Source organism: Nanorana parkeri, unplaced genomic scaffold (assembly GCF_000935625.1).
Source record: "Nanorana parkeri isolate BGI_ZX_2015 unplaced genomic scaffold, ASM93562v1 scaffold330, whole genome shotgun sequence".
NCBI lineage: Eukaryota > Metazoa > Chordata > Amphibia > Anura > Dicroglossidae > Nanorana > Nanorana parkeri.
In genome coordinates, this window is record NW_017306598.1 from 606,695 (window position 1) to 623,084 (window position 16,390).

The 16,390-nt window shown below is 36.3% G+C and overlaps 1 protein-coding gene across 5 annotated transcripts in view; it reads left to right on the forward strand.

Moving 5' to 3' along the window:
* Positions 1-16,390, forward strand: part of COL11A1 (collagen type XI alpha 1 chain) — a 199,621-nt gene that overhangs the window by 102,892 nt on the left and 80,339 nt on the right. For all 5 annotated transcript variants that reach the window (XM_018558297.1, XM_018558298.1, XM_018558302.1 and 2 more), the window contains 6 exons: positions 1,545-1,598; positions 3,627-3,671; positions 8,200-8,253; positions 10,053-10,097; positions 13,171-13,224; positions 15,919-15,963. In XM_018558297.1, the coding sequence (XP_018413799.1) occupies positions 1,545-1,598; positions 3,627-3,671; positions 8,200-8,253; positions 10,053-10,097; positions 13,171-13,224; positions 15,919-15,963 (297 nt within the window). The remainder of the gene's footprint in view (positions 1-1,544; positions 1,599-3,626; positions 3,672-8,199; positions 8,254-10,052; positions 10,098-13,170; positions 13,225-15,918; positions 15,964-16,390) is intronic.

Below are 16,390 nucleotides of genomic sequence, written 5' to 3' on the forward strand. Positions count from 1 at the left end.
TGCTAGGGGTTACTGTACTTTGTACATTGGTATTTTCATTTTTAGATACGTTTTTTTGTCTCCTGGAGACATTTGATGTGCCTTCCATCAACAATACTTTAGATCATTTGGTATTAACACAACGGATGGAATAAGCTTTTGAGATATCTTAACTTCCAGTGATTTGAAAGAAATTGCACCACATGTATTGTTTAATTATTTGTTTGCCACAAAATTATCATCTTTGTTGTATATGTTAGTGGTTTTATATAATTAGATTTTTAACACTCCATTACCAATGGGTAACCATGAATAAAACCCCATATTCTGAAACAAGGGGTTATCTGAATCATCCCCTTTACTTTTAGCAGACTTCTTTACTATTGACATATTTACACAGAGATCGTTTAGCAGTTTTCATTATATAATATGCTACAGATCCATGCTATTTTTTTTCTGAGCCATACAATAGGAAAATACTTTAAATGCTGGCTTATGGTATGTTATCTAACTCTTTGAAGTTTAAAAAAGTAATGTCTCATCATGTGAAAAAAAATATCCTCTGGATTCCAAATATTCTCACAGGTATATTTTCATCATATGAATGACACTGATTGCTTTTGTATCTTCAGATCCATTTCGAGAGATCTGACAGTAAAATTATTAAAAAAACATTTTAAGCTTGTGCAGGCAGCTAGATATTTGTAAAAAGTATATCAAAGCTTTCCAGACAAATTGAAAAAATGTGCAGTCTAGTCACTTATGTTCATCGAGAACACTATGGTTGTCAGCTTGTAACAAATACAGTGAAAGCTATCCCCCGGGGATGAGTACTACATGATTCATGGGTTAGGACCCCAAAATGTGGCCCTCATGTTCTTGTGGGTTTTATTAGGAGTCATATATCTTGGGGTCCCTTGATAATGACAGGCTAATAATTGGAGTCTCAATGTAAGGTACCCACCAAATAAATGCATCAAGCCATTTTATAAAGCACCCTGCAGTACACATGCACAGATGTTTGCAAGATTACATACATATGACAGGGAAGAGCATGTCTCCAAATAGCCACTGTTAATAGCTTTTATATTTTCCATAGGGCAAGCATATTTTGGTTTTCGCTGAAAAATATCTGAGTGCATTCTCTAATGTGGTATTGCCCTTTGCTGTAAATTCTCTATGACATTCATTACGTTAGATTAAAGGAAGAATCTAATAAGAGAAGGCTCTTATTTCCGACCTCTTTCAAAATGAGTGGTTGACTGACTGTCTTTAGATTTAATACTTACTGGTTCTCTGACCAATTACAGGCATATAGATTAGAAAGGCACAGTGAAACAGAACTCCTGATTTGCATGATTGTTTCAGGTTTGTGCTTCAGAAAGTATTGAAGCCATTGGATTAGCATGACATCCAAGTGTCAGTCTTTCAGGAGACTGTATTAATACCAGCTACTATATTATCTTAGTACAGGAATCCCAATAAAGTTATTCCTATGATGGTTCTTACAAAACTGATTAAATTTCATGTCTTTTTTTTTTAAAGATTTACTTTCTTTTTTTCAGGGTGAGCGAGGATTGTTGGGTCCAAGAGGTTCCCCTGGCCCTCCAGGACAACATGTACGTAAATGGTTAATAATATGATGCTAAAATTAAAAATGTTTTCTGCTAATGGAGTATTTGTGGATGTGATCAGAGATATAGTTGGCACTTTAGTGTTAAGTGTTTTGAAGGCAAGGCATAGTTACTTGAATTGTATTCATACATTGACTGGCAGAGAGTTGCAACAGATGAAGAGCTTTGGAAGGCTTAGATAAGTATTGCAGAAGCATTTATGATGGAGTGTAAAAGATGAAAGTCAACCCAGAGAAGATTATGTTCAGTTAATTCTGAAGATGTAGGCTAAAACCATTTTTGGGTTAGAAAGGGGTGCAATTTGAAGATGTAGAGAATTTGGAATTGCAATACTTAGAGTTTGCTTTGAATGTAATGCGTCAAGGATAAGGCCAAGTCAAGGATGGGCTCAAGGTTAGGTTGTGAGGTGGATAAAATGACAGTACCTTATGCAGTTGAAGGGATGTCAGTGAGCAGGTTTATAGTGAAGGAGGTAACATAATTTGCTCATCTTTGCCGTGATTAAGCTTAAGGTACCAAGTACTGAGCAAACTAGTAAACCTTCTAGTATACTAAGCGAGAGGGGTGTGGAAGACAATTAGGCTCAGCTAATGAAGATTATGAAAGATTGTTCTGGTAATGTGCTATTGCACTAAAAGGCCGTACAAAAACAGTAAATGGATGATTACAAGCATGTAATGTGTTTAATGCCTACATTTTTACATTTGTTTTGGATAGTGGTAAAGAGCTCAAATTTCTACCAAGTTTTTATTTCTGACCATCACCCCAGTGGGAGATTTTCCCTAACTTCCTGTTCCTGTGGTACCCATAAAGAAAATTGGTGATGGAGTTTTCATAGAAACAGGAAGACAAAGTGAAATAAAAATATTTTTAGGAATTCTAACCAGTCCACAATCTGCTTTCTTTATTGCCCATGGAGGGACAGAGGAGTGAAGAATAGTCTATAACATGTGGGTTATACTGCCATATACAGGAGGTATTGACACTGGCAAAGCAAAAAAATGTTAAGCCAGCCCCCATATATCTCCACCTCCAACACTCATGCCTCAGTTTATAGATGCTATTCATACAATCTACATAAATACTATATACATTATCTACCTTTCTGACAGCTAACCAGTCAGTTGTTTTTTTATGGACATATTTTGTCTGTCCTTTTCTCCGAAAACAAGGGGTTGGTATACTAGGCCAACTTTGACCAACTTCTCTGTTTACTTTTATTACATATGTAGTTCCTTTAAGGTGGATGCATGGTTGTCCTTTTTTTCCTAGTGGCTGTGTCCACCAAAGTTAGACTGTTTTTGGACATCCCATATGTCATAGACTATTCTTCCTGCGTACCTAAATGGATGATAAAGAAAACAAGATTTTTGTTTTTACCTTAAAATCATTTTCATAGAAACCTTTGAGGGACACAGGTCCCAACCCTATTTTTGTGTTATGTAATGCCTGCTCGCAAATTGAGGCATTATGGTTAGAGGCAGGGTTACTGGGGACTGACTTACCATTTTTTATTTTGCCATTATCCCTACCATCTGTAGGTGGCAATATAATCCGCATGCCATAGACAATGTCCTTTATTGCATTGCAAGAAAAAGATTTTACGGTAAGTGCAAAATTGTGATTTGTTTTATTGTATCTGTTCCTTTTGGAGATATTTCCTATGATCCCTATCCTGACAGGAAGTATGGGGAAATCTCCCCAATAAGGACACAGGGGGCAATAAAACATGACAGAGGCTCTGACCTTTACCTACTGTACTCTATCCAAAATTAGATAAATTGGTTTGGTTGAAGATGGGCTTTTAAATGTGAAGGTTACACTCAACCATTCCTTGAATGCTATGTTAAGTAAATGGCATAATTTAAAATGCATTGTTTAAAAAAATCCACTGACTTACCATTTTTTATTTTGCCATTATCCATACCGTCTGTAGGGATGGCAGGAATAAATAGTAATTAACTTTAAATGTATATAAACTATGCTGGTTAAAATGTATATTTCTTCCATCAGGGTGTTGCTGGTGTAGATGGACCCCCAGGACCTAAAGGTAACTTGGTAAGTATCTTTTTTGTACCTCCTTCTTTATACACAAGGTAGCTAGTATATTTGTATGTTGTGTGTTGTATATTTCTGATGTCAGATATAATCCTTGACACATTGAATACCACTGTATTATAAGATGGAAGTGTGCAGGTGCATTGTTTAATGTGACAAACTCATCGTAGCTGTAGGTGTAGGTGTATGGAATCATACTGCAAAAAATATTTAGTATAGTATAATCACTTCTCATACGGGCTGGGACTTCTCATAGGGTGAAATGACAATATATCCATTTAAACTAGTTGTATGCATTGGAAACAATAACGTCTCTTAAAGGCGGTTCTTTTAAGCACATATGCTCTTCTAGTATATTGATATATAGATACTTATTTGCAAATATTTTTTTTCTCTGCGTTTTCCTTTCCTTGTGTTTTGGAAGCTGTTATCACTGGTCCAGACTAATGTAAACATTGCACTTACATTCAGCCTATATGCAGCCTCCACTTTAAAGTTTTGAGACCAATATGTAACCAGGATTTGCTTAAAGAAGGCAGTCCCTGCATAAGTTTAGCTATTCCTGCACATTGACCCATAATATGTGACTTTGGCCAGCATATTGTGAAAAGCAGGATGTAAATATAGAGGTATCCCTGCTGCCTTCCTAATTTTCTCCTTGCTCTCTACTTGGCAGCTAAACTTTTGTAGGGAATATCTGATTCTAGTAATTTGTATCTGTTTCTCCAGTGTGTTCATGAGTAATGTGCAGCATAAAAATTATTTATTACAGCTTCAGGCTTTGTAAAAGACTTATTTACTGAAGAAGTAGAGGATGTTGACTTATCAAAGAATACACCTCAATCATTTAATCATGTTCAAGCAGAAATCCTGTTTGTTCTCTATGCACAAGATTGGGTGTGCAAAGTTATATTGCTTTTTCTTATTTACTAAGCTGACATGTCTACTACTTGAGTAAAAAAACACAATTGAATCAGACTTGTATGTGAAGGAGATGCATTATTTGTTGTTCTCAGTCATGGTCTGCAGTTACAGTGCAGACCACAGACATACTGTATTTAAATGATACAATGTTAACACTGGCCTGGTCCTGTGATGGCACCATTCAAAACACATTAAAAAATATGAAGAGGTTATATTTGCAAATCTGTTTAGTATCACTGGTTATATTAAACAGGTTATTGTGATTTAAAAGTACAGTTATCCTTTTACATGCAGTCTTATCATTATCTAGGCATTTGGATTTACTGTTTTTTATTATTATTATTATTAATAATAATAATCTATTCTAATCATTCTTAATGCGGGAGCTCATGCAAAAGTAATGTCACACTAATTTCAGTAGTAAAATAATGTAAATAAATTCTATAACTTAATCTCAGACAAGAACTTTATGTTCAGATCTGTCTAAATGCAACTATATAGAACCTATCTATATCCTCTCCCAAAAAAAAATATTTCTTTACTTTACTTTTATTTTTCATTTGCAGACAAGATACCAATGACAATATATCAATTTAAACTAGCTGTATGCTCTCCCCAAAAAAATATTTTGAAACCTTTACTTTCATTTTTCATTTGCAGACAAGATACCATAGATCAGTGGATCTCAACCTGTGTAACCTTGGCCAGGGACCCACATTTGTCCTTGGCCATTAAGTCGTGACCCAAGTTGCACTGCAATGAAATGCACGGCATTGCGGTACTGCACATTCCGATGTGGGCAATAGAACTGTGGGTGGGAGGTGCAATTGGGTTGCCATTCAAATGAATGGCAATGCAATGCACTTCTCACACCAAAACGTGGTAGGTGCGATTGCGAAGTACAGTACGTTAATCCCATGTGTCTGTGCGATTAACGCACTGTACTAGTGTGAATGGGCCCTCAAACACACACAACCACAGGCACAATCTCGCGCACACACACACATACACACTCCAAAAAATAATAATTTTTGTTCTTTTTTTTAAGATCCACACAGTCTCCCTATCTTATGAGAACTGGAGTGGATCCTTAGCCTGGGGTCCGGTGTGGGCTGCTGTACTGTGATGAAGCTCCATCCATATCTGCAGTGCTTGTACAGCTCCCTTGCACACCCTGTAGAGGTGCCGAGAGCCAGTATGTTACATCACACCAGTCCAGGCACCTCTATAGGACATGCAAGGGAGCTGTAAGCAATGCATATATGGATGGAGCCCACCCTACCTCAATCTGACACTCAGCACCAGGCAGCATATTTTGAATGGCTGCTTGGCACAAGAACTGACAGTGCTGCGCTAGGGGGAGGCTGAGGAGCCTCTCACCTAGAAAAGTGGAAGGCACACTGTGACCCACTCAACACAGGGTCGCGACCTACTTTTGATCACGACCCACCAGTTGAGAACCAAGGCCATAGATGCATTTACACAAATGTACAGTTTAAACTACATTATAATTCAGAAGAAAAAGATGTCTCCCTCCTAATTTAGAGTTGTGCTGAAATTGATTGCCGCAGTTTAAAAATGTCGGCATTTGTCATGAAAGTCCTTATATATAGCAACAACTTTTAGAAAACTCCAAAATAATACTGCATTGAACAAAATGGACAATGCTAATGGACCAGCTGAATTGACTATGACTCAGTTAAGTAGTCAGTAAACATTCATCAAATAATCAGTTGTCTGTAAATTGGGAAATAAACTGCAGCATTATCTGAAGCTTAATTTTGTTTAATTTTAGGAGTTATTTTCCTGCTCTTAAGATCATTATGCTGTAATTTTTAATACAGATACAGAGATTTTTATATGGGTTAAACAGGTTGAGTGCTTTCATAAAAAGCATGTTCCATCACAATCTAGCTTTTATTTTCTACAGTTAAATGCAACATGATTATACTTGTTAATTAAATTGCTTTACATACACCTGTCCTTCATTATTCTTCTTTGATGTCCATAGAGTGCCTATCATTTGTGTGTACCTAATGGGATGATGTTATGAAAATTATTATAATTTTTGTTTATATGTTTTTTGTTATATTATACCGCTGTAATGTTATAAGTTTAATTTTGCCTTTGAACTAGCAATCTTATCTATGTTTCTTGTGACTTAAAAAAACTTTCATAAGAGAAACATGGAAGCTTCCATTGCTCGTTCCTGCCTTTTAAAATGCTACCTGTCTGGCTCTCATATGGACCCTCTGGATTCAATACTTGAATTACTGAACTAGAACAAGTATGATGATAAGGATGTCTGTATTTTCTCTGATTTTCTAGTATCTTTATACTTGTTCCAGATTGGTGACTCAGAATTATTAAAGGCAATAAATCTGAATAGCAGCTAGCCAGCTAACATTTTGTAAAGGAGGCCCACAATAGCAAACTCTATTTTTCACTTATAACAAGTTTACGATACTGTAGCTTTCTAATATATGCAAGCTAGTTAGAGATTCTGTCATCCCTCAACATAATATCCTCTCCTCTCCTTCCCTCCTCTCCTCTACTCCTCTCCTTTCATTTCCCCTTCTCTCTTGCACTCTCCTCCTCTTACCTCTTCTCCTGTGCGTTCCTCTTCTCTCCCCTCCACTTCCTTCCCCTCCTCTCTTCTCCCCTCCTCTCCTTCCACTCCTCAATTCATTAATTTTAATTCATAAAAAGTCTAGCAGAGGGAGTTTGATACACCCATATGGCTTTAAAGTGAGCATGTTATAGAGAAGAACCCGGACGTTAACCATCAGCATCTTTGTTTTTTTAAAGAAATTTAACTTTTGCCCACATATACTCACAGATTGCATGAAAACCTTGCATTAACCACCAAGAAGTATTTTAAGCCCCCATGTCATGCATTAGCACATTATTTCAAAGCAAAACATGCTGTGAAGTCCTGAATAGATGAAAAAAAAACATCAAAATTGATCTACACTATAGATTATAGCGTAAAACTACAGGGTACACTATAGGGTAAAACACTATAGGTGTTTGAAAGACGTATTTCACAGTGTATAACCAATCCAATATCAGATACAGTATATTGTGACTTCAAACTGTATCTTATTATTTGGTATACTGAGTGTTAATAAGCATTTTTCTATATTTGCAGGGCCTCACCTGCAGAATAAGATAGCAATCCATTTATACTGAAAATATACACAGCCATAAATGACCGTTGGTGATGGTCGTCATGCAATTTCACTGTGTGTTAAATACTCCTATTAACACATCAATCTCACAGTGTATAGAATGGCTGTATTGTTGAGGCACACTGGTTATGTTTATGAACACTGTTGTGAACAAAGAAAAGGAGGAAAATCTAAATTGACTAATAAGAAGATCAATTTTTTCATCAATATTTCTCATCTAATTGCAGTACCATTTCTGCTTCTCAGTGTTTTGCTAATGATTTATTCAAGGTTGACTTGTTACTTTTCTGCTTAAATTATTCTTATGGATGAATGCTAAATTGCTGTGGTAGAATCTCTTCATGCTGTGAAAATAAAAACCCTATACCTTCATTGTCTTATTTATTACCTACTTGCTGTGTTTTTTTCTTTAGGGCCCTCAAGGAGAACCTGGCCCAGCTGGTCAACAAGGAATTCCAGGAACACAGGTATGTGTAATAAAAGTACACTTAATTGCCATACCTGTGGGGTCCTTCAGTCACTGAAGTCTTGGTCTAAAATAAGTATGCAAATTTTCAAAAACAAATATGAGTTATACTAGTGTATATCATTCTTTATACAAACAGGAAAAATGCCTTCTGGAAATAAAACAAGTTGCTCCTTTGCTTAATTACACCTCCAGCCATATTAAGCAGCACTTGTTCTAATTTGTTGTTAACATTTTAAACAATATTACATCCTTTACCCAACCCTTTTCAAACCTTAAACTGAACTCCAGACAGATATTAAAAAGGCCTAATCAATTCCACTCTGTAATCATTAACACACAATTAAATATACTTTATATTTAGATTTTTTTTTTCAAGCAGTGTAAGCACCTGAATTTGACTTGGCCAATTGTAGTCTACTGTACAGCCTGTACAGTGGAGCTCAGAAAGGGTAGGGAGAATCCGCACAAGAAGCCAATCAGGTGTGATATAGTGCAAGGGTCACTGCATCACATAGGAAGAGGTAGCAGAGTGACAGAGAGCTCATTGGTGTGCTGATTATCCTTTCACTGTCCAATCACAGGGTGGGGAGAGAACTTTAGAAACAACTGAAAATGCAACAGCGAAAGATCAGTTCTTCTCCCCTTCTAGACTGAGCTAGGAAACCGTAAGGGTTTGCATGGTAGAGTTTGCAAGCTAAGACAGAATAAACTAATCCACATACATTTTAATAACCTTTTCAGATGAGAATGCAATATCTATCTATTACACTGATGTGGTAAAAAGAATAGTGCAGATAAAAATTTACTAAAATTAGATGACATTTCTCTTTTAATATTCTTTAACTTTCCAAGATATACTACCTGATTGACAGAAAACACTAACATTTAATTACCAATAATCATTAAGTGTATATCCAGTTAATCCATTTTCAATCTTGGATAGAGTGGAAAAGGATTAGAACCGCTGTTGCATTTTTACTGTTACCAGGTGGTCTGTTAGACAGATTTCTTCTGACTTACTATCACAGTGACAAAAGTACCACCAGACAGGAAGTGAGGGAAAATCTGCAAGTGGAACATAAACAGCAATAAACTAAAAATGAAGTTTTGGCTGGGCATATACTGAAGTAGTGGAGCCACTTTCTGGTACCTGTCGAGATTACCACAGCCTGCCTGGAGGAAGCCTGAAAATAAGATAAACTTCCCTCTATTACATGCCCTTTAAACCAAAACATTTCCATAAAAACTGGCTACAGAAAACTGAAATCTGGTTGCTATTAATTGCTGCATTACAGGCCAGCAGCGTTCTTTGCACTGCTTTTGGGATAAAAAGTTTTTTTTTTTTTAATCCGAATGAAAACAATATTATGTGTATATTGACACAATTCAAATAAACATTTCCATATTCTAGCGCAGACTGATTAGCAATACCTTTAACATCCATATATTGGTTGATATATGTATTTATACATTATAATAAAAAAACAGCACAGATTAAAGTTTTTAACAAAGGATTAATTTAAGTTGGTTTATTATCAGTCTTTAGTGATTGGTAATAAATTGTTTCCTTGTAGAGATAAACATTTGAAACAAATTTCATTACTGAGAGAGCACCTTCCCAGTGAGGAGACTTCAGGAGTAAACGTGAGAATAATGAGGGTTTGTACAGCTGACTCCTGGCTGCTGAGTGTGGCTTCAGGAATGTTGCACAGTGTAGCTATGTTATGAAGTGCAGGTCTGTTCTCAGCTCACAGTGATAAATGAGATCCTGATATATAATGTTTTCTTTCTTTGCAGGGTCTTCCTGGTCCCCAAGGCCCCATCGGTCCCCCTGGCGATAAGGTAGGGTCAAAGTCTGGTTTGTTTATTGAAACTGGGAAACCAAATATTAAGGACCTGAAAGGAAATGTTTTTGCTACCTATATTCATTATCACATGTGCAGAAAATATAAATATGCATCAAAATATGCTTTTAAACTTAATTTACCTATAATCTTGCTTTATATGTTATACTGAATATGGTAATATAGTCAGGGATGTAACTAGGAATTTGCCTCACCTTTTTTTCTATGGCAATTTTTGGAAGATGTAAAAAAAGTACAGTATGGGCTCTCTGTATGTCCAGAAAGTTGATGATGAAAGTTTGTGTGCCCTTGGTAGAAAAATAATGTTTTTTTTTATTTTGATAATTATATTTTTTTTTTTACTGTTTAAAATAGACACATATTTAAATGTAAACCTGACCATAGTACCACCAGTAATCTGATTTTTTTTTTATAACTTACCTTTCATATCAAGAGGTACTTGCTTAAAATAAGATTACAGGGCTTGAATACACCATGTCCAATGAGCTACATTTTTCTGCACACCACCACACATGTATAATGAAAACAGGGCACATAGAAAACAATTGTTTTCTATGTGCCCTGTTCACATCATACATGTGTGGTGGTGTGCAGAAAAATGCAGCTCAACGGGCATGGAGTATTCAAACCCTTAATGATCGTATTGATTTTTGCATGTGAAAACTAAATTCGAATCATTTGATCATTCAGAAACAATGTTGTGTGAACAAATACTTGCATTTGTTTAGAGACTCAAGCTAAGGGTAGCATATCTGAATCTGTCCATTCCATTTTGTTTAGTGGCAATCATATACAACCACAATTCCAAAACAAATGGGATGCTGTGTAAAATCTAAATAAAAACAGAATGTAATGATTTGCAAATCTCATAAACCCATATTTTATTCACAATAGAAAAAAAGAAAACATAGCAAATGTTTAAACTGAGAAAATTACCATTTTAAGAAAAAAATAAGGTCATTTTGAAATTGATGGCAGCAACATTTCTCAAGAAAACTGAGAAAGGGCCATGTTTACCAGGGTGTAGCATCCCCTCTTCTTTTAACAACACTCTGTAAATGTCTGGAAACTGAGGAGACCAGTTGCTGGAGTTTTAAGAGAGGAATGTTGGCCCATTCTTGCCTGATATAAGATTCTGACTGCTCAATAGTCTTGGGTGTTCTTTGTCATAATTTTCGTTTCAAGATGTGCCATATATTTTCAATTGGTGAAAGGTGTGGACTGCAGGCAGACCAGTTAAGCACCCGGACTCTTCTACCATGAAGCCATGCTGTTGTCATAGATGCAGTATACGGTATAGCATTGTCCTGCTCAAATATGGAAGGCCTTCCCTGAAAAAGACATCATCTGGATGGGAGTATATGCTGCTCTAAAACCTGGATATATCTTTCGGCATTGATGGTGCCTTTCCAGATGTGCAAACTGCCCATTCTATAAACACTAATGCACCTCCATACCATCAGAGATGCAGACTTTTGAAGTGAGCGCTGATAAGCCAGAAGCACCCTCTCCTCTTCAGTCCGGAGGACACGGCTCCCATGGTTGCCATAAAGAATTTCAAATTTCGATTAGTTTTCCACTTTGCAACAGACCATTTTAAATAAGCTTTGGCCCAGAGAAGGTGAGCCCATGCAGTGATGTCCATCGCAGAATGATTACTGTTTTTAATGCAGTGACGTCTGAGGACCCAAAGAGCCTGGGCATCTAATATTGCATTTCAGCCTTGTCCCTTGCGCACAGAGATTTATCCAGATTCTCTGAATCTTTTGATGATATTATGTACTGTGGATAGTGTTATATTTAAAGTCTTTGCAATTTTTCATTGAGGAACATTATTCTTAACTTGTTCAACAATTTTTATTCTAACTCTCTAAGATGCTCTTTTTATACCCAATCATCTTACTGACCTGTTGCCAATTAACCTAATTAGGTCTTCCAGCTCTTCCTTGCTAGTACCACTTACTTTGCATGTTTTTGTCACCCTGTCCCAAGTGCTGCAATCAATTTCAAAATTACCTTCTCTTCTAAAATTGGTACATTTTCTCAGTTTAAACATTTAATATGTTTTCTATTGCAAATAAAATATGGGTTTATGAGATTTGCAAATCATTGTATTCTGTTTTATGTAGATTTTACACAGCGTCCCAACTTTTTTGGAATTGGGCTTGTACATACCAAATGTTGATATCAACACAACCTGATCTTAGAGTTAACTGATTAGTACAGAAGCTAACAAACATATGAGAAGGTTCTTGTCAGCAATCAAAGATACATTTTGTCAACCAATCAAAGAGATATTTCAGAATGGTGAATCACCCCTGCTGCTAAGCAAGGATTATTGCTTTATCCGAAAAGAAAATGGAATGATCCTCTCACTGTTCTTGATCCAAAAGGAAAAAGCTGCTCTAAGTCAGAAAAAAACAATTACAGCAGATTCAAGCAAATTGTGACCAAGATGGCAGATTTCTCTTTGAAATTGACAATAAACTACCCATCTATGGCCATCCTATGGTTTTGGTACATGAATGCCAAGTGCACAAGAGCCCTTAGTATCCATGATGTGATTGCCCCACTCTGTCTGCGACTCATCCATCTTTCAAATGCCTGCGTATTGCACCTGTTAACAGGAATGGTTAAGACAACATCAGAGCTTCAGAATCTGCAGGCACCATTCCTCTAAAGAAGCGCATTGATGAAAATGCTTCTTTAAGACTTTTATATATTGAGCTATTTGGATAAATGCACCCCTTAGGTAGGGGCATCAGTTCTCATCAGGTGTAAGGAATGTCTACTTGGACTTATTCAACTTTTCTAAGGAGCTTAAAAGCCAACCTATTTAATATATTTCAAAGGACACAATTGTTAAGACAATCAGTTGTATAGGTCACACAATATCACAATTCACTTAGCCTTTTAATAAACAAGGATACATTAGTTGATTATTCATTGCTGCAATTTCTATGTATCTAATGAGTATACTTATAATGTAATATGTATAATTATTAGATTTTTTTATATTTGGTATTTGATAACTCTGCTTTTATCTGTAGGGTCCTCATGGAAAGCCTGGTCTGCCTGGATTACCTGGATCTGATGGACCCCCAGTAAGTAAAATACAAAAATATTATCCATTTCTACCACTTGCAATGGAAGATAATCCGACAGTAGGGAGAATTCTGAACCTTCTCTCCAATAAGGGCCTGGTTCTAACACACAGGAAAGGTTGGTCTTCTTTCAATAAACCATTCAATAAACTCTTACATAAACTTTAACACATCAATGTAACTTCAGAAGTCATTTTCAATATATAATAAGCTTTTATTCACATAATTATTGGTAATTTTTCTGCTGAGGTCCTTGTTTAGGCACTTACTGTTGTACAGTCACAGGACTGTGCCCTTGCCTGCCATTTGTGCTCCTGTCACCCTGGCATGTGGCTTTTAACACACATTGCAGAGATATGGCCCACTTTTTTACCATCAGGAAACCCAATCTGAGAAATGCCAGTCAGCCGTCACTGGGGTGTATGGGGATAGAAAATGGCTGCAAAGAGACTGATGAGCACTAAGATACAACAAAAAATAAAAAGGGGAAACAAGTATTTAAAAAATGGCATGGCATGACATTAGGATCCACAGAGCTCTAGTAAACTAAATGCCATTCAGAGAGGGTGTAAATCTATTTTAATTTGACATAAGGGTAAGTGTTTTGGTCCATGGATGCAAGTTGAGGCCCCACTGAAAATGAATGGAAAATAAATCAAAGCACGGATCAATGCTCCAATAAATGTTTATCTCTCACTTCAAGTGAAGCTTTGCACTGAAAGCTACTCGATCTCTCAGTGCTGAAAGTTTATGTATCAGTAGCGGAATACAAAGTATTTTAGTTTAAGTAAGTTTTATTTTTTTAGTTTAAGTAAGTTTATTGTTTAAGAAATTAAAAAAGTCCCGTTATCTACAATATATATAATAATTTGCCTGTTTTAGAGATTAGTAGAACATATTTCTTTGAAAAAACATTTTTGGATTTGAATGTATATTTTATTAATCCTAGTTTGCCACTTTAAATTTTTTAATGTTGCATTTTATTTTTAGTGTCAGTTAGTAATCAAATGAGAACGAGCAAAAATGCAGTAATGAATATGCTATTAACAATCGGTTTATTGACCTTTTCTGATTCAAGCCCCAGTTGCTGTATCTGTTTTTATGGGTTAATCACAAACAATCTAAAACCATTATATATTAATATAACCAGAATCTCGAAATGTGCACTATAATTTTTTGTGCAATTTTCTGATTTGTCATAAAAAGGCCCTGTGGAGAGATAAATGTAGTGTGCACTGAGCTGGAGTTTACTTCTCTTCAGTTAGCTCAGTACTCAGCAAGTTAAGAACATAATTTTAATATTACATCTAATATAAATCTTTAACTGTAATCTTTGCTTCATTCTCTAAAGGAGAACATGGGACATATAAATCTCAAAATAATTTTAAAGTTATACTCTAGGCAAAATGAAAAACTAAGCATTACAATGTACATAGGGAACACATTCTAGCTACTCTTGACTTTTTGATCCAAGCATTTTAGTGCACGAGTCCATCATAGTCTCTTCAGAAACTGGTGTTCTGGAAACCCCTAGTGCTTAACTGTAATACAGAGGAGGTGTTCCCAAATACACCCACTGCAAGCTCCTTGCTGTCTTTTACACTTAGAAAGAGCAATGTATTAAGAGCAAAGAGCTCCCAACAATCCCATTTAAAATCAATTGGTGATGCAGTATACAAAGAGAAAGGAAATAACACGGAACAGGTTTTAGGAAGTAGACACACCAGCACATGGGAGGAGCTCTGTAGTATGTGGCTCCAGTGGATAACCGATGCATTAGGAAAACCAAAAGCTACATTTCAGCCTTACCTGTAGTCTTTCACAGTTGTACAGGCACCTCCCCTGAACTAAAAGTGCTTACTCTGATTTTACTGCAAACTGTACAGTTTTCACAGTGTGTATTAGAAGCTTCAGCAAGTCAGATAAATCCCATGTCGTTTCTTGGCTGGACAGCATCCAACATTATCTAGCACGGTCCTCCCTAGCTTTAGTGGCTCTGGCCCGCCCCTTTCATTCATTGTATATAAGTTATTTCAGTCATGCAGGCTCAGCATCTCTTGAGAACATTTTCTAAGGCGTTTTTCAATCAAATGCAGTCTGCCCATGAATGCCCATTTCTCATGACTGACCTCCACCCATCAAAGCATATTTGCATAACTCCTCTCAATAGTCAGTCCACTGCTTTCACCAGGGCTGAGGGCTCTTGAGATGAATACTTAGGCAAGGTGCTGTGATGTTTTTAGGAATTATGTAAAGCACCCTGCCACTACTCCCACTAGCTATGATCTGCCTGCTTTGCATAGAGAAGCAATGCGGGCAAAGAATAGCAATACTGGTATGTAATAAAAATGGAAATGTTTTATTTACAAATACCATTAGCATGTGGATGGGGGGGGGTAAACTACTCCCACTAGCCATGATCTGTCTGCATTGCATAGAGAAGCAATGTGGGCAAAAAATAGCAATATTGGTATGTATTAAAACGGAAATGTTTTATTTACAAATGCCATTAGCATGTGGATGAGGGGAGGGAGGGTTAAGGAAGAACCAGGGAATGCAAAATAGAGGCAGATTTACATTAACAAAATTGAAAAGGGGACTTTCTTAGCACTGTTTTCTATGAGTATTAGCAGTTCACTAATAAACTTGATGTCAGAAATAGCTGTTTAATAATTATTTTCCTTTGTCTTTTAGGGTCACCCCGGAAAGGAAGGACCACCAGGTGAAAAGGGAGCTGGGGTAAGTTTAAAAACAGACAATACTGTTATTAATAGTACTGCACAAAAAAGTTTTCTCCGAAATATGCAAAGAACCATACAATGTTATGTTTACTATTGTGGCCTTAATATAATAGCCGTTATAAAACTTAATGCTGACCGGCTGCTATAATGATTCATGCAGCTGATCACTTTCCAATCTGTTATCTCATAGCTAGTCTGTTAGATGCATCAAATATTCAAAGCCATTAAAAATTCAGCTGCTAATATATGGCCCATTTGCCATCAGGTAATGTCCAGTTCAAAGTAAACTGTATTATAAAAAAACCTAGGACTGGCATCGGCTTGGAAAGCATTTGTTGTGCACCCCTGCTATAGGCCTGAATTAAATAAAGGATAAAAAAAACCCTAAAAGGCAGCAATATTTTTTTATTTACTTATTTGCTTTA